General features: G+C 50.2%; 1 protein-coding gene across 25 annotated transcripts in view; it reads right to left on the bottom strand.

Moving 5' to 3' along the window:
* The window catches only part of RAPGEF1 (Rap guanine nucleotide exchange factor 1), a 139383-nt gene that overhangs the window by 29108 nt on the left and 89018 nt on the right, over positions 1-21257 (bottom strand). For 13 of the 25 annotated variants that reach the window (XM_072748305.1, XM_072748299.1, XM_072748300.1 and 10 more), the window contains 7 exons: positions 19050-19138; positions 18179-18331; positions 17593-17716; positions 16955-17138; positions 15167-15676; positions 9800-9999; positions 7376-7534 (listed from right to left, as the gene is read on the bottom strand). In XM_072748305.1, the coding sequence (XP_072604406.1) occupies positions 7376-7534; positions 9800-9999; positions 15167-15676; positions 16955-17138; positions 17593-17716; positions 18179-18331; positions 19050-19138 (1419 nt within the window). The remainder of the gene's footprint in view (positions 1-7375; positions 7535-9799; positions 10000-15166; positions 15677-16954; positions 17139-17592; positions 17717-18178; positions 18332-19049; positions 19139-21257) is intronic. The other 12 variants (XM_072748308.1, XM_072748311.1, XM_072748312.1 and 9 more) reach the window with 2 other exon arrangements.

The following is a 21257-nucleotide window of genomic DNA, read 5'->3' as shown; positions in this document are numbered from 1 at the left end:
ATTTATTCATGTGAGAGAGAGAGAGTGAGAGAGAGAGAGAGGCAGGCAGAGACACACAGAGGGTGAAGCAGGCTCCATGCAGGGAGCCCGACGTGGGACTTGATCCCAGGTCTCCAGGATCATGCTCTGGGCCGAAGAACAGGCGCTAAACTGCTGAGCCACCTGGGATGCCCTGAACACTTTTTCACAGTGAAGATCTGGATGCTAACCTGAGCTCTAAGTTAAGACTCTGAATACATGAAACGGTTCAGCCTCTCTATTCCAGTTTCCCCATCTCTAGAGTGGAATAAGCACTCCATCACAGAGCAGTGAGGAAGGGTCCTTCATAAGTAGATAAGCAGCCTGAAATGTGAAGGTACAGGCTAGCGTGTGGACAGCACACTCAGTCTACGATGTCACCATATGACCATCACAAGGACCAAGGGGGTCCTTGTGGTACCAGACCAGCTAGACTGTCATGGATAGAGTCAGAAGCATGCCTGCAGCAAGGGGCTGTAAGCTAATTCCTAGGTCTGCGGCTAATCCAAGAGCACTGACCATCCAAAATGCCATGAGCATCACCAAAAAAGCAGCAAGAAATCTTCAAAATGAGGGGCAGAAATGGCTGAGTCACAGTGGCTGCTTCTTTCTGCAAGTCTCCAAGCCCAAGGGTCCCCAAGCTCTGGTCTCAAGCCAGAGAACCAGCAGCCAGCACGTTATGGGTTAGCAGAGAAGGAAAATGAGGAAGAGGTCGGGTTTTCAGCCACAGCCTGGGACCAGTGTGTCTGATGCATGGAAGTGGATGAGTCAGCAGCATGCTGTCGTAATGGAATGTGGGCATGCTGGGAAAGATGGATGTGGTGGTGGGTGGAAGAAGAGAGTTAAATGCCTCCTCGGCCACTGCTCACTGCTTTTGGCTGAAGTAAGACCCTCCCCAGTGGTCCGGCATCACAGAGCACCTGCCACTTGCCGGCTCGGCCCTGAGCTAAATACTGAGTCCACAAGCACATAATAAGCCCAGTCCTTAACCTCAGAGGGTTATGACCTTGAGAAAAAAGAACTTGAACATTACAAAGCAAGAAACAATTTCCCAGTGTGATAATAAGTATTTTTATAATGCCTCCCTCTTTACTGAACACTGGCTGTGTGCCTTATACTACATTACATGCTCTACGTGTGCCTTGCCCTTCTCCCCAGGACAATTTGAAGCTCCCATTGCTGAAGAGGAAATGGAGGCCTACTCATGTGGGGATGGCATGCTCAGGTCCATAAAGCAAGTAGGGAAAAACACAGTGGACCTCAGGAAGGGGGGAGAGAAGACAGAGCAAGTGTGTGTGGGAGGGCCGAGAGGTCAGTGCCAGGAGAAAGTGGGGGGTATGCAGGGCACGGGCATGGGGACAGGTGGGCAGAAGCTGGTGAAGGTGCAGAAGGCTCTGCAATGCTGAGGGGACACTGGAGTCTGACCAGGGCTGAGAAAGGGACGTGGTGGCAGGAAGACAGGAGAGAGGCCACAGAGGCTGTGCCGGGGGTGGGGAGTAGGGGAGCCACTGGTGATAGGGCTGGAGAAGACCAGCTCAGGGCACATGCTAGGATGTGTGGCAGGGCTCAGTGAGTTGGTATGCATGCCACATGTAAAGGGGCTGTGTATGTGGTAGCGGGGAGGGAAGAGGATACCTCATATCCTTGCTTGGGCAACTCAGTGGAAACATTCATGGAAATAACAAGGACATGGGGTGTCCGGGGGGCTGGTGAGTTAAGAGTCCAACTCTTGATTTTGGTTCAGGTCATGATCTCAGGGTCATGGGCTCAAGCCCCATGTTGGGCTCTGCACTGGGCAAGGAGTCTGCTTGAGATTCTCTCTCTCCCTCTCCCTTTCCCCTGACTTGCACACATGTTCTCTATCAAGTAAATAAATGAATCTTTTAAAAAAAAGAAATAACAAGAATTGGAGCAGACGGGTTTGGCTGGTACCTGTTAGGCATGTGGTATCTAATTCCTAATCCCAGGGAGCCGAGTCTAGGGAGATGCCTGCACTCACAGCTGCAGACTATACTCTGTGGTAAGGCCCCCAAGAAAGGGGTTGAGCACGAAGGTCTACAACTTCCAGGCTCTGAAACACCCATAGGCTCCTGAGCCCCCAAGGGCCGAGGACCATGCAGGAGAGTGCGAGAGGGGCTCACAGGGGCTCTCCCACAGCATGAAGCTCGCCCCTCACTCCTCCTGTGCTGACAATGCTGAGCCACTCCAAAGGAAACCTTTGGCAAGTCTGGGAGGATGGTGGAATGGAGCCTCACCAGGAGAGATGGAGCTCAGAGAAATACTCCCCAACCCTGGGCAGCAAGTGCTATCTGTGGGCGCTCCCCTGCTCTCCTCTCTAAGCAGGGCAGGAACCCATAAAGATAAGATGACCTCAAGAAGAAGCAAGGGACAGAGGTAAGGAAGGCAAGGGCTGATTTTTTTCCAGCAAAAGACAGTGTGCTGTGCCAAGCCAGCTGAGCCCATAGACTCTGGTCTGATTTTCTCCCAGCCACTCTCTTCCCCTTAACCACTCCACTGTCTCCCCTTCACCCTTGCCCTTCCTGTCTGACCGTTAGACCAGTCTTTTAAGCCCATGGTGTCTGTGGCAGCTGCTGGGTTACTGCTCAAGGCAGAAAAGGCGAGGGACAGGTGTGACAGTGGGACCTGGGGAACTGCCACATGTCTCGGAGAGTGGGCCCTCGCTGTTTCACCATGAGGGGATGACACAGCAGAGTAGCAGGGTCTATGCAGCAGGCCCTCCAGTGAGAGCATGTGTGCCAAGGTGCGAAAACCCAGGGACACGTAGAGAATCACCATTTTCCCAGAACGGGACAGCTGTGGCTCTACGGACCCACCCCCTGCCCTTTGTCACTGAAGTTTTCAAGATGATACATACTTGACTTTCTTACCCTAAAGATTTTTTTTTTTTAAGATTTTTAATTTATTTATTAGAGACAGAGAGAGAGAGAGAGAGAGAGAGAGAGAGAGAGAGGCAGAGACACAGGCAGAGGGAGAAGCAGGCTCCATGCAGGGAGCCTGATGCGGGACTCGATCCTGGGACTCCAGGATCATGCCCTGGGTGGAAGGCGGCATGAAACCGCTAAGCCACCGGGACTGTCCTAAAGATTTTTTTTAAAACAAAGAACAGTTATTATGGATATTTCTCAAGTTCTTCTCAAAGAAGTTTTACTTATTCAGAATCACTCTGGAAACTAAAATGGTAAAGAAGTATTTCAACAGATTCCTAGCATCTGAATAGACCTCTCAGTGACCTTGCAGTCAGCAAAGAAGGTAGGCACCAGAAGGCGTGGAGGAAAGGGATTTCTCCGACATCAACATTTCAATTCCTGAAGGGCACTGGCCACCCTAATGATTACTGAGAGATTCTCAATACTTTGGTCAAGGGTAATGTTGAGTGTAGACCCCATCCAACTTTTAAGATTCTTTTTAGAGTCACAAGACCAGTGTTCAAAACCAGAACCAGGACAAGCCAGAGAAGGGCCAGGCAAAGGAGAGACAGCACAGGGGAACTCAGTGCAGAGTGGAGACTTAGAGCTGGACTCAGAGCTGGAGTGGAGGTGGAAGGCGTGCAGCCATGTGGTGGGGCAGCAGTAAGAACACGGCAGGTAGCCCTGGGCTACCAGTGACCAAGAGAGAGTCTGAGGAGAGAAGCGGAGGACCCTAGTGTCACATCAGAGAGCCATCTGTAGGAAGGCACATCACTGAAACACCTTCCGGCACCTCCACGGGCCAGGCACATTGCCAAGGCCCAGTGGAATCAGAACAGGAAGTGGGGCCTGGCCTCCCTGGACCTTGGGGAGGCTGTGTGTAGTTCTCTGCATCTCTCCCACCTCTCACTCAATCCTCATGTCCCTAAATACCTTCTTCTACCAAACTAGGAGTAATGTCCCCAGAGACCCCACATCAGGTCTGGATGCCTGTCTACACAGATGTTCCAGTTTCCTAGGTATGCAGCGTGAGCTGGGCAAGTCTGTGGACTGTGAGCCAGCACTTCTGTGGGACGAGAGCTGAGCAGATGCAGTGGAAGGTGCTGTGAGAGTGGGCATTCCCTGGCTTGACCTCTACGGACCATGATCAGGAGGGAGCAGCTGGGGAAGCAGCCCATTTCAGTTAAGGTGTACTAACCCTGAGGACACACGGAAGGCTGGCTACAGGCACCACTCTTCAGCCAGCTCCCCCATAACCTTGACACTTGAGGCCACCTTCCTGAACGCACATTAGGCTTTCTGGTCCCCATCCTCCAGGTAGGTCCTTTTGTGTGGAACACCTTGGACTTGTTCTCCCTGCCCTTTATCCCTCATCTCCCTGAAATCCTAATTGTCCTCCAGGCCACAGCTCAAATGCCACCTTCCCCATGATGCTCTGCCTGATTTTGCCCTGGCTCCACAGCCCAGGGGTTTCCACTGATGGCCCGTGACTCTCCTGGCCTTACTCATACCCTGCCTCAGTGTGAGCCTCTTGGATGCTCGTTGTAGTCTGCCTACCAAAGTGCTTCTTGAAGATGAGGGGACCATGAGTTGCTCCAGATCCTTCCTGCTGCTTGACCTGCACAAGGAGAACCCCTGTGCTTGCTGTATTAAACTCAACCTGGAACATGGGAAGAGTGAACAAGACGCTCTTTGGGTGCCTACTTCATTTATTTATTTGACAAAGAGAGAGCACGAGTAGGCGGAGCAGCAGGCAGAGGGAGAGGGGAAGTAGGTTCCCCGCTCAGCAGAGCCTGACGTGGGGGGCTCCATCCTAGGACCCTGAGATCATGACCTGAGCTGAAGGCAGAGGATTAACCCACTGAGCCACCAGGTGCCCCTGAGCTCCTACTTCAATTAAGCTTTGTCAATGCAGCTTTCCCATTCTAATTCAAGAGGTTTTCTTTCCTTTCTTTTTCTTTGAGAGAGTCTGAGAGGGAGAGAAAGAGAGCACGCGTGTGGAAGTGCACCCATGAGTGGAGGGCGGGGGAAAGGGAGGGAGAATCTTAAGCAGGTTCCACGCCCAGCACAGAGCCCGACCTGAGCTCAAGCTCATGATCCTGAGATCATGACCTAAGCTAAAATTGAGAGTAGGCTGATGCTTCACCAACTGAGCCACCCAGATATCCCAACAGGTTTCTAATGGTTAGAATTCTCCCTGGCAGAAGTAACAGGTCGTTGAGAGTCAGGTGTCTTCAGATTTGACAACTGCTGTATTCCTAAGGGGCACCCTTCAGGATTCCATGTTGGAAGGATGACAAAGGCCCAGGAATGAGGAGATTCAGGAATAAAGGGCCGCTCTGAGAGAAATCCAAAGCCCTCCATCTAGGGTTCACCTCAGAATGTAAGCAGAGAACACATGAAGAATATGTTGGCATTGCACTAAACCACTTCTCTGGAGTTTCAGCATATCAGATGTCAAATGTTCCAAACATTCAAGCCATTACCAACAGCTCTGGAGGCTGGGGGACTTTCCTTTTAAAATATAAAGCACCTTTAGATGCTCACTCCCTTGGGCTGCACTGTGGAATTGGTATGGAGAAAGCGGTCTTTCCAAAGTATGGTGTCTTGAGACTCGCCTGTCCCCCAAGGGATGAAAATCATGACACGTTCATGCCCAAACTTAAATGAAATGCCCTCAAACTTTCATCAACTCTGTAGCAAACAGTTCAGCTCACTGACAGCCCTCCAACCTCAAACTGTTTAAAAGGGACGTTGTAGACGCTTTCTTAGGATAACTCATACTTACTTTCTGTTCATAGAGGGGGAAAAAACAGTCAAGAGCAAGATTGTGTAAAGGCCAAGTCTTGCACGATTTGTGAAAGGAGCTTGCCAGAAGTGCCTGCTGAGGAAACAGAGGGTGTCTGTGTGCCAGGGGCCGGGGGTAGGGAGGGAGGGGTATTTAGCCTTTCTATAGCAAACACAGGATTCCTGAGGGCTCTAAAAAGTTAGGCTCTAGCCCCCAAAGGAACAACACATTTCTCACAGCAGGCAGGACCATCTTAGCCTGGGCTCTGGATGGGTGGTTCCCAAAGATGGAAACCAGACAAGACCACACTGGGAACCTGAGCTTGGCTAGGTCTCTAAGAGTCACTAGGTCAACCAGTCACCAGGTTGTAGAGGGTAAAGGAAGTCCAGGTAGGTGAAGCCATTTGTCCGAGCTGTCATGTGCAGAACGAGGACAGAGCCGAGACTAGAACCCAGAACTCTAAGAGCAAGAGCTATAATAATCAGCTTTCCTTTATGATTTTACTTAATCTTCACAATCACAAAGTAGGAGATAAGTATAATCTCAAAGGAAAGAAATGGAGGCCAGGAGGGATAGGTAAATTACCCAAAGGCAAAACTGATTTTAAGTAGAACCCAAACACGGCCCCATCCAAGCTCTTGTCCTGCTGCTCAGTCCCAGCAGATTAAAGGAAGAATGGTAGCTATTTAGGATCCCTGACAGATGCAGATTCCAGTGAAAGGCAACAGAACAGCACTGTGCCTCCCAAATGGTTACTGTCCTATAAGTTTCAGAAGTAAACTTTACAGAAAAGGCTGCACCCATTTCCCTCCCATAGCCATGTCCCTCGGCAAGGTGACTGAGCAGCAGCCCCCTCCCCCCAAGAGGCGGAGTCTAGCTCCCTACTCCAGGAATCCCAGACAGGCCCTATGATTCAATGGAGAGAATGTTAGGAAGGCACAGTGTGTCAGTTCTGAGCCTAGGCCTGAAGATACCTCGCATCCTCCCATCAGTTCCCCTGGCATCTCGCCAGCTGCCACAGGAGCAAGCCCAGGCTAGCTTCATGGAGGCTGGAGGGTCATGAAGATCATGGCCAAATCGGCCTGCTGTCCCCACTGAGGTTCCAGAGATGTTAGTGAGGCCAGCCAAAATCAGACGGGCAGTCACCCTACCAACCTGTGTCCTAAGCAGTGACAAACGGGTACTGTCGTTCTTAAAGTCACTGAGTTTTGGAGTGGTTTGCTACACAGGAAAGGTTAACCAACACATCCCTCAGACTTAGACTCCGTCGTGCCCTGCTAAAGTGCTCTCCCTGGCCCTGGTGCCCATAGGAGGAATACTTCTTTCTAAATACAAAACACTTATAGGGCTGATCCAGAGCTCAATGGGAGATCAGAATAAAAAGGCCAAGACATTTCTGCCAGTTTATGCCTGAGTGGTAATGCTATGAGTGTGGCTGCTAATGTTTCCCCATCCCTACCCCCAACCTGCCCCACCCCAACACTTCACACGGTCCTTGGGCCACAGAGAACCAACCACACATGCCCTTTCCCGTTGGGTACAGAGCCAGGGCTGGGTGGCAGGACAGGTGACAGGAGGCACAGGTGATAAATGAAAGATGGTACTCATGTTTCCAAGCAAAGAACAGTAGGGAGTGACTCACCGAGGGCACAGGCAAGTTGCCATGCCGGCTGAGAAAGGAGTTAGAGACGGACACACTGATGCCCTGAGTGGCACTGCCGTCCTCGGGGGTGAAGGCCACTTTAGTTTGCTGGACACAGTAGGAGACAGAGGAGAAGGAAGAAGCAGCATAGGAGGCCTGCTGGACAGAAGGGATGAGAGAGAAGACAGGGAAGGAGGGAAAAAAGCAGAGAACAGTCAGATAGGTACACATGAGGCTCCGCAGGCTGCTACCTAACTCTACTGGGACATTCTGGAGAGGGATGGCTTCTTGGCTCAACTCAGGAATCAAAGATGCCTGCCAAGGTGTACCTGGACAAGAGCGTGCCCTGCTTCATTTCCTTGTGGTGGATTTAAAAAGCTAACTTTCACACAAGTTGTGTCCAATGGTGGTAAGGTGGAGAGACCAAACAGGCTCAGAACCCCGAGGGCCTGGCTCCCAGTCTGGCTCTTCCATTGACTTAGGGTCTCAAGTTCTTCCTTGGTGAGGAGTGGACCGTGCAGTTATTCATGCTTCCGCAGAGGACGCTCCTGGAGCCAGACCTCCTGCCTTTGACCCTGAGCCTCACCATCTGGGACCTATTTGGCTTTGGGTATTATTTAAAGGTCTCTGTGGCTCAGGGTCTTCATTTGTAAAATGGGGACAGTGTATGTGTAAAGCACTTGGAACTGTCCCTCCCACACTATACAGGGGCTAACAGGCACAATTACTACTACTATTTTTGCTGGAGAAATGGAGACAGTCCTTTCTGCATCTGCATTTGAGAGAGGGCATGCCAGGTGGAGGCACAGGGCACGTCACAGCAGTGCCTGGGCTTCAGTCAGCTGGGCGTGGTCCCTCATCTACTTTCAGTGGTGGGTGGGCTCCAATTAAGTCTCTCTGCCTTTCTCAGCCTCAGTTCACTTAACATGGGGGTGAGAGGCTGCGGGGAGGATCATGTGAAACCAAACCAAAGCCCCAGTGCTTCCACAGGGAGGTGTTCGGCAGGATGTCTGCTCTACTCCTAGGCCCCTCACTCCTGCCCTGCCAGCATGGGGACTGCCCAGTGGCTCTCCTGCACAGGCTCCAAGGCCAAGAGTGCTTCCTAGGGATCTGTGTGAAGCCTATGGGCTCCATGGAGCAGAGGAGATGCCCCAGGATGACCGATGAAGACCTGTGGGCACTGGCAGGAGGGTCTGAGAGTGTTGCAGATCTCAACAAAATCCAGTTTAGCTGTTAGACCAAACATTTTAAGTTAGGGCACCCTGGGGCAGGCATTTCTATTTCCATGGTAAAGATCCCTTTTTGAAACACTTTCTGAGCCATTTAGACCCACACTGGGGCATATTCAGGTGTTTATGTGGCGGGCAGGGTGGCTGAAGAACTGAGGCCCTGAGTGCAAGTCATGAGACATGGCTAGTTAGTGGCAGGCCTGGAACCCACAACTGCCAACTCCAGGCCCTGCTTAGTCAGTCCCTGAGCTCACCACATGCAGGAGGGTTCAGGGACCCCAGGGGTGGACTGGGGGCTCAAGGAGTAACCCAGACTGCTGGCTGTCCAGTTGGCAGCTGCTTCCCAGAAAAGGCAGGGCAGCACCTTTGCATCTGCTCATGAAGGACAGAAGATGGACGGACCTCTCTGTGGGGAAAACATTACCAGGCTGGCCAGCCGAGGAGCAAAATAGCACATGCAGCTCTGAATAGGTCAAGGATCCCTTTCTGAGGTGTATTCTTCCTGGGAAGCAGGGCCAGATGAGATGTTTGGATCCTACCACCTGACCGAAGTCTGCCCGGCTGGCAAACTGGGAGCAGTAGGAACAGAGTTGAGGCGTGCAGCAGGCACACCTGATCTGTGCCCCTACCTGGTCCTAGAATCTCATACATGGCCCATGCAGGACAGCCTGCCCTGACTTGGGCTTCATTACCTACAGGGAATCCTCACACAGGAGTGTTTTTAAAGGAGGTAGGGCACCATGCCTGGAATACAGAATGGTTCTGTTTAAGGCCATCGTGCTTCAATAGAGCTTGTTTCCACGGGGCCATCCCTGGCCAGGGTGGGGTGTAAGTCACTCTATGTAGTTGGGCCATTATGTAAATCAAGTCCACAGATGGCCGTACACAGACCATGCCCTGTGCCTTGATTGAGTCCCTCCTTTCTGGGAGGTCTATACTGGAGCCAAAGAAGAGAGGAAAAATACAAGAGACTGTCAGCAGAGAAAGCAAACATTCTGAGTACAAGCCAGGCCCAGCTGCATGGGGGCCTGCTCTGGAAGAGAAAGGCGCCACCCCCCCCAGGGTGGGGAGATGGGGAAGCTTGTCAGGAGGAAATGAAAGCGCCCGCGTGGGAAGCAGTGTGGTCCACGGCTGCCTGGGGCTGGCGGAAGCGGAGGGTAACGGCGGCAGTGGGGCAGGGCAGAGGGTGGCTTACCAGCTGCCGCTGCTTGGGAGGCAGGGCGGGGGGCGGTGCCAGCTCCTGCAGGGCTTCAGTGCTGAATGAGTCGTTGAAGCCGTACACCTCCATGAGGAGCTTGTTCTTCTGCTGGTAGATGTGCTCGTTCTGTGGCGTCTGGTAGAACATGGACGGCTGCGGCTCCGAGTAGTCCTCGAGCAGCTGCATGTAGGCCAGCACTGTAACACAGAGAGGGGGTGGGGTGGCCCCAGTGTTACTGGGGATGGTGACTGTGGGGGACATGGCCACCCTCCATGAGCAGGCCCCTCCCTGCTCCCCAGGCACGGCCAGGCCCACAGAGGTCCCCATAGACACCACATGCAGGACTACTACATTGCCCACAGGCCCAAACCTCTGCACACACAGCAAGAGCGAGCCCTGCATAAACTCTGGCTCTGGCGGATGGTGACACACCCGTGCAGGCTGGGTGACTAACACACAGTATTCTGGCAGAGAGGTGACAGTGGGGGAGGCCGGGACATGTGGGAACTCCCTGTACTTTCCGCTCAATGTTGCTGTGAACCTAAAACCATTCTAAGAAATAGTCTTTAACCGCTTTAAAAAATAGTCTGTTTTTTAAAAAGCATACGCCCCCTGCTGCTGAAAAGCCTTGGGGGTTTCCTGGCATCCCTGGTTGCGGCAGAGGCTCGGCACCACTGCCCGTTTCTCCGAACCCAGGCGCCTGGCGTGTGGTCTTCCTCCCCTGCCTGGAATGGTCAGGGGTGTGTACACATGCTCTTCCCCTGCTCCCCTCATCCGACCAGGCTTGCTGACCAGGCTCTGCCCACCCTTGTGGTTCAGCCTCCCCAGCCATCTGACCAGCAGCCCTTCCTTATCCCTCCACGGTGTCCTCTCAGCCCCTCCTACAATGAGCCACCTGTGGGATTGTCCCACGTGTATGATTTTATGAACCCCTTGGCACAGGTGCTGGGATTACCCAGGGGCCAGCAAGCAAGTCCTCTGCCTATGTGAGGCTCACCACCTCAAGGAGTCAGAAAACAGTGAAGTGAGCTAGTTGGGGGTGTTTCTCCAGAATATGGATAAGCTACAAGAGACCTCCTACACCAAGGCTAAGGCCGGGCCAGGGGCCCACCAGGTGAGCAGAACACGGCAACGGAAGACTGGAAGGAGTGAGGCGATAGCCTGGGAGGTCATGAGAGGCTGAGGGAACAGGGCAAGGAGGCAGCCTTGCTGCCAGGCCATCGGGAACCTATGAAGGGCTCCCCTCCGGGCCTGCCTGGAGATGCTTTGTCTCGAGAAGACAACTCTGGGGCCACTGTGGTTGTTTAGGTGAAAGATCGTGCTGTGGGTGGAGGTGATGAGGATGATTTGATTCAGGATCTATTTTCAAACCAGATGCCACAGGATTTACTGCTGATCACTGGAGAGCTGAAGCTCCTGGGGGGCAGGGGCCATGCCCAGTACCTGACATGCAGCAGGTGTCCATAGATATTTGTAGAGAGAATGAGTGAATGAAACACACATCATCTGTTCCAATTGAGTGAATTGCTAAACCAGGTGACAGCCCTGGGTGGGTCTCGTAGAGCACCCACTGGGTGAACAAGAAGTAACAGCCACTAAATTCCATTTCTTCCTTCCAGCTGAGAGGCTCTAGAACATCCTCAGGGGAGGGACAGACAGCAAGGAAAGGCATGCTTGAATTCAAACATGTGCACCCTGTCCTCCCTACACATCCTTTCAGAAACCCCAGCCCTTGTCACCTGCCATCTGATGCTTCGCTGCCTCCTCACGGTTGAACTGCCTGGAGCTGTGTGGCTGCCCAGGGGCAGGCTCCCTGCCTGAGCCATGCAGCATCACAGACGGAAACCCCAGCAGCAGATGTCAGCGGGGGCCTCCCCTACCTGAGGAGGCATGACTTCTCAGGGACCCATCCTTGCAGGCACCCTTTCCTGAGGAGGCGTGGAGCCCTCATCGTGCACCTTACTCCTGACTTTTGGGGTTACCGACTGGAGCCCCAACTCCAGAGCCACGCCCTTCTGTAAACTGCACAGGTTTGGGGAGAGCAGCAACTTGTTGCTGATGGTGTCTGGCCCTTGGGCACCCTTGTGAGGCTGGGCGGCTGGGTGTGAGCAGGCCTTCTCCAGACCCCATTTCTCTGTGGGACTAGAACCTGCACTCAACACTTCGCACAGCAAAGTCTAGGTCGAGGCTGGCCTGAAATGCAGTACCACCTTTCTCGTCCTCTTGGTGCTGGAGGAAGCTCCCAAGAGCTAGGGAATTCCCTGTGCACGCCAACATGCCCACGTTTGAAGGGAAAATGCTGTTATGCCTCCCTGACTGGTGAGTTAGGAATGAGGGCTGATCAGTTTACTTACAGAGCTACACACGCATCACGGGGGAACTAGTGACAACGGGAGCTGGGAAGAAAGAAGGTCCCAGGTTTGGAAGCAAAGGAACTTAGGTGTGTGTGTGGCAGTCATGGATGGCAGAGGTCAAAGGCATCATCCAAGATTGGGTGCTATCCTCCTGGGTCATGTTGCAAGTGCTATGAGCACCTGTTGGATATTAATAAAAAGTAGCCAGGACAATTTTGCAGGGCTTTGTTCTGTATTTTCACATAGCTTCAAAGTTGGGGGATTAACTGGAGACCCTCAACTGTGGTCAAGCTAGAGAGGAAATGCCTTTCTCCAGGGATGGCTTTCTGGTGCCCTTCACTGAAGGAAGAGGTTCAAAGTCATCTTCTTTATTTAAAAGAATTAATAAGAATGTCTTTGCTCCCCAAGCACTGAACACTGAGCGGAGCTTGGCCCTAAAAGGCAGGTAGGTAAAGGCAGTCCTGCTCATGAGGGCACGCTGCCAGAAGGGAAGTGTAGCTCACCATGATGTTTTTCTTCCATGCTGCACCCCCAACACCATGAGATTCTAGAGAAGATGCAAGCCTCTGAAGGGGATCCCAAATGCCTACCAGTGCTCCCTAAAAAAGACTGAATGCAAGCTTCTGCCTGCTGAAACGGGAAGCTTCAATAAGAACGGACCTTCCAGATGTGGAAGTCCTTGCAGAGACCTGCTAACTGAGCAGACACAGCAGTGAGGTTCACAACCTTTGAGAAATAAGGAAGACTGGGTCCGTTTCAAAGGCAGCTGGCACAGGAGCTCAAAGAAGTGAGCAGCCTGCATCACTGGGAATGCTTGGCAGGCTGGTGCTCCAGCAGGCATCCAGGACTATGCACAGTGATTAGGAACCTTGCTGGGCACAAGGTCCACCCTCAGCAAGAGGGGCTGAGGGCCCTCAGGATGTCAGTACGACCCAAAGAAGGACACTTTATGATATCAGGACCGTGGATGTATGAGCTTTGTCCAGCATTAGCCAATTATAAGGAATTATGATTATCTCCCTCCTTTCTCTCAGTGCAACTCTGCAAGTTTTCCACCAGGGCAGAGACTAGAACTCCCGAAGGGTCCCCTTGGGGAATGAAAAGTGGACTGGAGATGAGGCCCAGGCCTCAAGTTTGGGGGTCCTTTCACGGGGGACAGAAAAAGACTCCCTACTGCCTGGGGGTCACTACTGAAACCCATACAGGTTCCACAAAGGAGGGCCAGATCCCTTCCTCCTTAGTGTGGGAGGCAGTGCACTGTGCTGGGAAAACACAGGACTGCTCTGAAGCCCAGATCTGCCACCCACTTGCCAGCTGATCCTGGCAAGGCTTATTCCTTTATACTCCAGTTTCTTCATCTATAAACCGTGCTAGTATCACTGCCTGGGGCCAGGGTATAAAGACTAAATATGGTGGTGTGTGAAGCTTTCACCCAGGGTGCACCACATCTTAAGCTATTAGTAATTTTTCAAGGTTTTCAGACAAAAGTGCTCCAGACACCGATGGAAGAGATAAAGTCTAAAAATAGATGTCTAAATTAATAGAAAATATTTTCAGCCACCGGAGACTTGAGGCTGTTGGAAAGGGAACAGTGGATGGCTCCCCTCCTCCTCTCTTTTTTTTTTTTTCCCCTCCTCCTCTCTATAGCTCTGCATGAGGGCCATGGCCTGTGCCTACTCTAGAACATGAGGTGAGGCCCCTAGTCCACAGCCCAGTAATACCACACATCTGCTGCAGTTTGCATGGATGCAATTCTACCCTGCGTTCTGGGTTCAGAGAATTTCAAGGAAAGAAGAGGAAAGGGTGTGAGCCCAGAGTGGCACGCTGCTCAAGTCCAGGTAAGGCGGGTGGAAGGGAAAGGCCAACAGCTCTCTAGACACTTGCATATGTCTGTGCAGAGGCACAGAGGGAAATGCCCTGGCACTGCTGCGGGCCATCCCTCTAGTAGTGCCCTGGTTTCTCACGAGCGAAGGACAGAGGGGAATGACCTCAGCCTTGTGACCTTACAGAGCCACCTCTCCCTCCCGCTGGGGGACAAGGCCCACCCAGCTGCCCCTGGGGCTACCCCTTGCTGCCTTTAACCACTCTCCCTGTCTTTGAGGGTGGGCCCCAATCTAGCTGGAGCCAATTGGATGGTCTCATTTAGGAATATGGAATGGAGAATCGATTCTAGTCGACAGAAGTGTTCTGCTGGACGCTTCAACTGTGGCCAGGGAGCCCTGGGGCTGTATGGCCCAGATGACTACACACACATCCAAATGGTGATGGCCAGTATGTCCAAGAAAGACGGAACAGAATTGTGCTAGTGGAGCCGGGGACAGGGCAGAGCAGGAAGAGACTGGCAACGGGGAGCAGTTTAGCAGAAAAACAATCTCCTGTAGGACTCTACTTAGGAATTTGATGGCCAATTTACAGTTGGAAAATATCCCAACTACAAAAATCTAAAATTTCAGTCTCCCCTCCCCGGCCCTAATAACATCATATATTAAAAATATCTGGCCTAAGAAATATCCTCAGCAGCTCCAACCAGGCCTCCTCAGATTCTAAGTCATTACGTGACATTTCATGTCTGCAAAATGGGAACTCTAAAGAGAGTTCTAACCCCACACGCTGTCAGGGATATTCAGAAAACCCCTCTGTGGGCGCAGTAAGTTCTAATTAAATTTAAACGTCCATCCTGCTTTACCCGGATGTCACTGTTATGCTGTCCTGAAGCTGTGACATGACATTCATTTCTCTTTGTTGCTGTGTGTTCTGGCCAAACACTCGGACTCTGTGGAGGCCTGGCCTAAGATCTAAGAGGCCATAAGGAGAGGCCGGCTTATCAGGCTCTAAAAACCATCACCAGTACTGACAAAACAAAGCTTCTGAAGTGTCCATGTACCAAGGGCCCCATCTTTTATGAAATTACGAGGCCACTGGTTTGATTCCGGCCTAATGCTCAGATAAAACGCAATACCATTTTAGGTTACAAAGTATGCTTCCTGACAACAGCTCGACAAAAGCTTACTGTGTTTGTTTTTCTTCTCTGGTAGAGGAGGTGGTTTTTCTGGGTCACCCGTTGTTGATTCAGGAACAGTGAAATCACCCACAAATTCGACAGAGGCTGAGGACCCTCCTTGCTGAAAGGGGAGAATAGCAGCAAAGGGCGTGAAGGGGACGGACGGGACGGAGGCTGGGTTCTGCAGGTCATCTTCTGAGATGTTGTCATATTGTGAGGGGTGCCGCTCGTAGGACATCCTGCAGCCAGAGCTGTCCGTGGTCTGGGAGGCCGCACTCCTGCGCTTCTTCTCAGGGAGAGCAGGTGGCATGTCTATCTGCTGTCCTGGGGCCAAGGGCCCCTCTGGCTGGGGACAGCTGCCAGGCGCTGGAGGCAACTGGAAAGGATGGCCAAGAAATGGAGACCCAGACTCTCCCAAGGACTCTGGCAATGGGCTAAGGTTACAGGCCACTTGCTGAGGTATCTGGTCTGCATTAGAGAGGTCTTGCTGAAGGAATTCGTAGTCAGGATCATAATGATCTGTGTTCACAACAGGAGAAACATACCCATTAGCCACAAGGCCCTGCAGAAAGAAACCATCCAACTCTCTGCTCTTCCTAATCCCTTTTACTCGTGTGCAATGCAAACATAATTCCCATCTCATCTCTATGCTTTATTTTACATTGCCCATTCTTCTCCCTCTGAAAAAGTAAAAGCAGGTGGGAAAATGGCTGTTTGCTAGCCTGTTCTTTGTATTTTCCTAATTTCTTATTTTAGAGAAAAGAAATATGTGTGACCACTGTAGAAAATATGGCCAAAAAAACCCATATCAGGAAAATAAAAATCATCCACAGTCCTGTAATTTAAGTATCTGTTTACTTTTTTTTTTAAAAAAAAGATTTTATTTATTTATTCATGAGAGGTACAGAGAGACAGAGAGAGGCAGAGACACAGGCAGAGGGAGAAGCAGACTCCACACAGGGAGCCTGACATGGGATCCAAACCTGGGTCTCCAGGATCATGCCCTGGGCTGAAGGCGGTGCTAAACCGCTGAGCCACCCGGGCTGCCCTCTGTTTACATTTTGATGGATTTCCTTAAAAGTCTTTTTTTCCCCCCTAGGATTTTTTTGTTTTTTAAATCCAACTGAGAAACTGTGATGTCCATGGTCTTAGATTTTATCTAGTGTATTGTCACTGATTTTTCAGAGCTACATATTTATTCTACCAAGTGGATATATGACAACTCATCAGATTTCCTACCGCTGAGTCGTTAGCTTCCAGTTTACCAGTACTCCCAGTGATGCTGAGATTAATGTCCTTGGATAGAAATCTTGCTATAAATCTCTGATCATGTTACAATAAATTCTCAAAGTGAAATGTCCAGCTAATGGGACATGAGCAGTTTAACGCTCTTGAAATCTCCTCCCAAGCTGCCTTTTAGACTTTCCTCCGGCCCCCACGGCACATGCTCTGCACCAACCAGGAGGTCGGCATGTGCTGGTCACTTGACTTCACCCTCTGTCAAAAGTTGTCAAGGGCTCTCCCCTTCATCTACAGCTCTGAACAGATGGTTCTTAATGCTGGCAAAGGGAGTCAGATGGTACACTGACAGATTAACCATAATAACGGCTACCATCTGAGGATCTCCTATGTGATTTCATCCAAACTTTCAACCTCCTTGAGAGAGATGGATATTGGTACCCTCACTCTGCAGATGAGAAAACAGGTTCTGAACGACTTGGCTAGGGCCGTGTGACCCCAGAGCAGCCACCAAAAGATGATGAAACAGGAAGAATGACCAAGATGCCTGGGGCTCACCTAGTGTTTCACAGCTTGTGTTCCGGGAGCACTGGCCGCTGTCCCTGTCCAGAGAGGACAGCTGCTCATCTGACTTGCTGAGCTTGCCTATGCTGCTGCAGGGAGACAGACGGGGCGACTCTCCGCCGTATGAGTGGCTGCCTCCTGAGAGTCGCCTCTGTGTGTAACAGTCCACATCAAAATCCTCATGTGGAAAAATAAAAAGCCCAAGTCACTTCTGAGAAATGGTGGCAGAGTCCAGGGGAGAGAAATCAGTACGTTTACTTAGGGAAGGAGACTGCCAAACTCAGAAACCCGGTTGGAAAGCCTGTCTTTGATGTAAGCAATAAAAACCTATGTCTGTGACTTCTGAGAAAGAAGCTTTTACGAGTGCTGGGACTGTGTGGCAAGCGAGGGCCCTGGGGCCAGGCTCAGATGTCCTCAGGAGACACTCCTCAGCTCCAGTCTCTCCATTCCTCCCCCCACCCCCCCACACCCCCGGCCATGTGGGAATTTCTACCAGGTCCTGTAGTCCTGTCAAGAGAAGGAATGATCCTCTCAGTGCTAGGAGCTGAAGACCACTGGGTTTCTTTTAGCTTCAGGATTAAAGTTCCCAAACCCAAAGCCTTCCTCTGCCTTGCCAGATGGGGCTACATTACCTGCCTATTAATTCCAACAGGCAAACTGGAGCCACTGGTGGCTCGACTCATGGGGGCAACAACAGCCACTCGGGTCGGGGATGGAGCTGACTGTCTTTTCTTCGGTGGCAATGCTGGTGGAGGACTGAAATAGACCAAGAAATTCTATCAAACCGAATAACCCAAAAGCTCTTTAAAAAGACATTAGGGTATAGAATGTGGGATTCTTTCATTATCAGACACATTACACCTACTTTTCACACTTTCAACTCTTGTCCCACACCATCACTGCCCAAGTAAATCCTATCAATGCCAAAAAACCAAAAATCAGAAAAATCCCTTCTTATCCTTCTTTAATCAATTGTACTAAGACTATAAGGCACTCCAAGGTGAGTTCTTGGAGTGTGTAGCAAGGGAAGGTACTTGGGCTGGGCTCACATCCTCCACAGATGCCCTTCCCAAGAAAGATCAAGATTCTAAGGCTTCCAAAGAGCAAAGGGCTGGTTCCAAGTTCTTGACCTAATGGCACTGTCTTCATTTTGTTCATCTACCTATTCTTTCATTAGATTATATCATAAGTAGAAGAAGGTGCAAGAAAAACAATTACCTGTTATCAACCACCCGAATGCCAGGTAAGGGGGGCTTAGGGGGCGCAATCTCCTCATCTGTTGAGTCTGGGAGTAGCTCGGCCGACTGGGACATACCAGTTGTCTTGTTGAGAATCTCCACCTCGCGATCTGTGAGGGGGAGCTCAGACTGGCTGGAGAATGAGAAGAACTTGGATTACAGAAGGTTACAGAGCACACAGAGGTCCTGGGCGGGGTGGAATGGGACCTGAGCATGGAAATAATGGGGGGCACCGGGCCGAGGGGCAGGAGCCCTGGACACTGTGTCTGGAGCTCCACAGCAGAGATCGGTTTTGAGTCTGGGTGGATCACCAACACATAGCAGGAGCCTGGCGAAGTCCTCCTGACTGCATCTCAGTTTCCTTGTCTGTAAGAGGAAGCCTCAGACTCCATGGTCTAAAGGCTCTCCAAAGGCTCCAAATTTATGTTTTATATTTTTTCTAGGGGCTTGTAGTAGTACTTGTTGCAAGGCCTTAAAAACTGTCCACATTGCCCTCAGTTTATTTTCTTGACAAAGCTAAAAGCTCTCAAGCCAAATCCCCAAAACCCAGGCCTTCAAAGTTCTTTCCAATCATGAAAGGAAGCTGCTCTGGAAAAGTACAGGTGTGGTCACGTGCACACTCACATGGTATCCAGAGAAAGAGCCCCACTGACTATAAGTTAACCTTGAGATCGGGCACTACTTAAAAACGTGTTTGAGCTGTACACATTTTACAGTAATACAGGTGCTCACCCACAAGTCACTGAAAAAGAACACATGCCTCAAAATAGCCTACCTACTTTAGCTCCCATTCTTTCTTAAGTGTAGACCCAAGGTGACCACAGTGACTGGAGGGTTTAGTCAGAACTCACCCGTCCGGTTTGCAGGCTGGGGAACTGGGTTTCACTGGGCTGGTTGGAGATGGATGCCCCTGTTTCTCGATGGTAAGTCTGACCAGCTCCTAGACCCCATAACAAGAGAGAAGCATGAGGTGCTAAGAAAGCTCCTCGCTGCTTGGTATTTACCACAAGGCAGGTTACTCGTTTGTCCTCCAGTACTTAGTCTTTTGTGCCTACAGATTTCCCACACGCCAGAAATGCAGTATTATTTGACTTAGATAATCTGCATGACTCTCCAAAATGTCCCCAACCTCCAAAAATACCTTCGTAACATGTAGAGAAGTTTCAAATGCATAATGGCACTTCCTCTTGGAAGGGGGAAATGACAAACCCCATGGTCTCAAAATGACTAAATTTAGTACACAAATTAAAGTCCAGTAGATCTGATTCCCAGTCAGCTTGTGGGGGGCAAAGAACTAATCTTTAGTTCTTAAAAGCCATTGCATTATACAACATGCAGGATGCTGCCTATGTTAATGAGCAAACCTCTGGTGAGGGGAAGGTGGTTTCCCAAAGTGAGCTGGTGCTGGGTGTGGTAGCAGCTGGTATACAGAGATGACTGGTTGGCATCTTTGTCAAGGGACAGAAAGTTAACGGTATATCACCCAGCAGAGACAGGACTTTGGAAAAAACATTTTTTAAAATAGAAAAAAAAAAAAAAAAAAAAAAGATCAGGACCTACTTGTCCTCACGCCCCCCAACCCGCAATTAGAATGCATTTTACCCGTTTGATGGGTTCTTGTGATCACAAATCCCCATGTATGCACCACTCAGAACACTGAGCATTTCCACTGCTCTCTCTGGTCCATCTGCCCCACCCCAGTACTGTTTCACTTCTATTTCTTAGATTACTTTTGCCTAGAACTTGATAGAAATGGGACCATTGCAGTATGTCCTTATCTGCGTCCATCTTTCTCTGAAGAGCTATATGGATATCTGATTCACAGGCCATAAATTCAGCCACTGACTGACTGCAGACAACCTGATGGTTTTTTTTGCTCACAGAAATGAGCTACCACCAGCACAGCTGCTTTTATGACTTCACATTGTCTACAGAAGAATCTGCACCCATTACGAGCCCCACCTCGCTTTCCCTAACCTCTGCGGCCCTACTCTGTCACTATTCTGTTCATCTTCTTTTGCTCAGCAGGGCACAAGTAGCTGGTTAGCTGGTTCCTTTTCATTGCTGAGTTGTATTCCCAGCCATGGATAAACCTCCACTTCTTTATCCATTCTCCTGTTGATGGACATCTGGGTAAGACCTACTTATGTTGCAGGTGGCGGTGGAGCTTCCAGCATGAGTATCTATTTCTGAAGTTACAGAGGAGGCAGCAATGGGTGTAAGAGGGCAACAGCAACATGTCCCTAAATCAGACTGCAAAGGTTCTTCACACTCAAAATGCCACACGCAGGAATCACAACATATGTGCTAAGGCAGAGTTAATATCCTCCCTAGAGCAAGGATTCTTTCGGAAACACAAAAATGAGGAAAAGGCTGAACATACCAAAATATGAGAGAGGAAACTCACAAATGTACACACCAGTGCTCAGTAATCATCAGAGATTCCAGCTTTGATGGTGATGAGACCGAACCTTCCAGACATGGTGGGTGAGAGTAATGCTTTCAACAGCCTTTTTAGAGGATGATTTGTCAGTATGTGTCCAAATTAAATATGCCTTTTTATAATATGTCATAGAGAATGTCATAGAGGTATGCAAAAAATAAGCCGCAAAGGATGGTCATCACAGCACTATATGTAATAGATAATATCAGACTACTTGATACTCAATAATTCAACAGTTAATGCTAGGAACTGATTATGTAAATTATGATAGAACCAAACAGACCATTACATTGCCAATAAAAAACAAACTCACGAGAATATAAGACAGCATGGAAAGACAACACAATACAATGTTAAGTGGAAACATAGCCTCAGGTGGCACACTGGCGCATGCGCACGCACATGTATATGTGTGTATACAGTATGTTTTGGAAATAAAACAGAAGCAAGAATACATTTCTAGAAGAAAAGTATGCCTATAAAACACCACTTATTTTCTTGTTTTTTGTTTCTTTGCATTTTGTACACTTTCTACAATGAACATTACTTCTGAGATGCTAATTAAAAAAATACAACCAAAGGGATACACAGTACAGCTGGAATCAGCACCACCCCA

Source organism: Vulpes vulpes, chromosome 2, assembly GCF_048418805.1.
Source record: "Vulpes vulpes isolate BD-2025 chromosome 2, VulVul3, whole genome shotgun sequence".
NCBI lineage: Eukaryota > Metazoa > Chordata > Mammalia > Carnivora > Canidae > Vulpes > Vulpes vulpes.
This window is presented reverse-complemented; position numbering and strand designations above follow the sequence as displayed.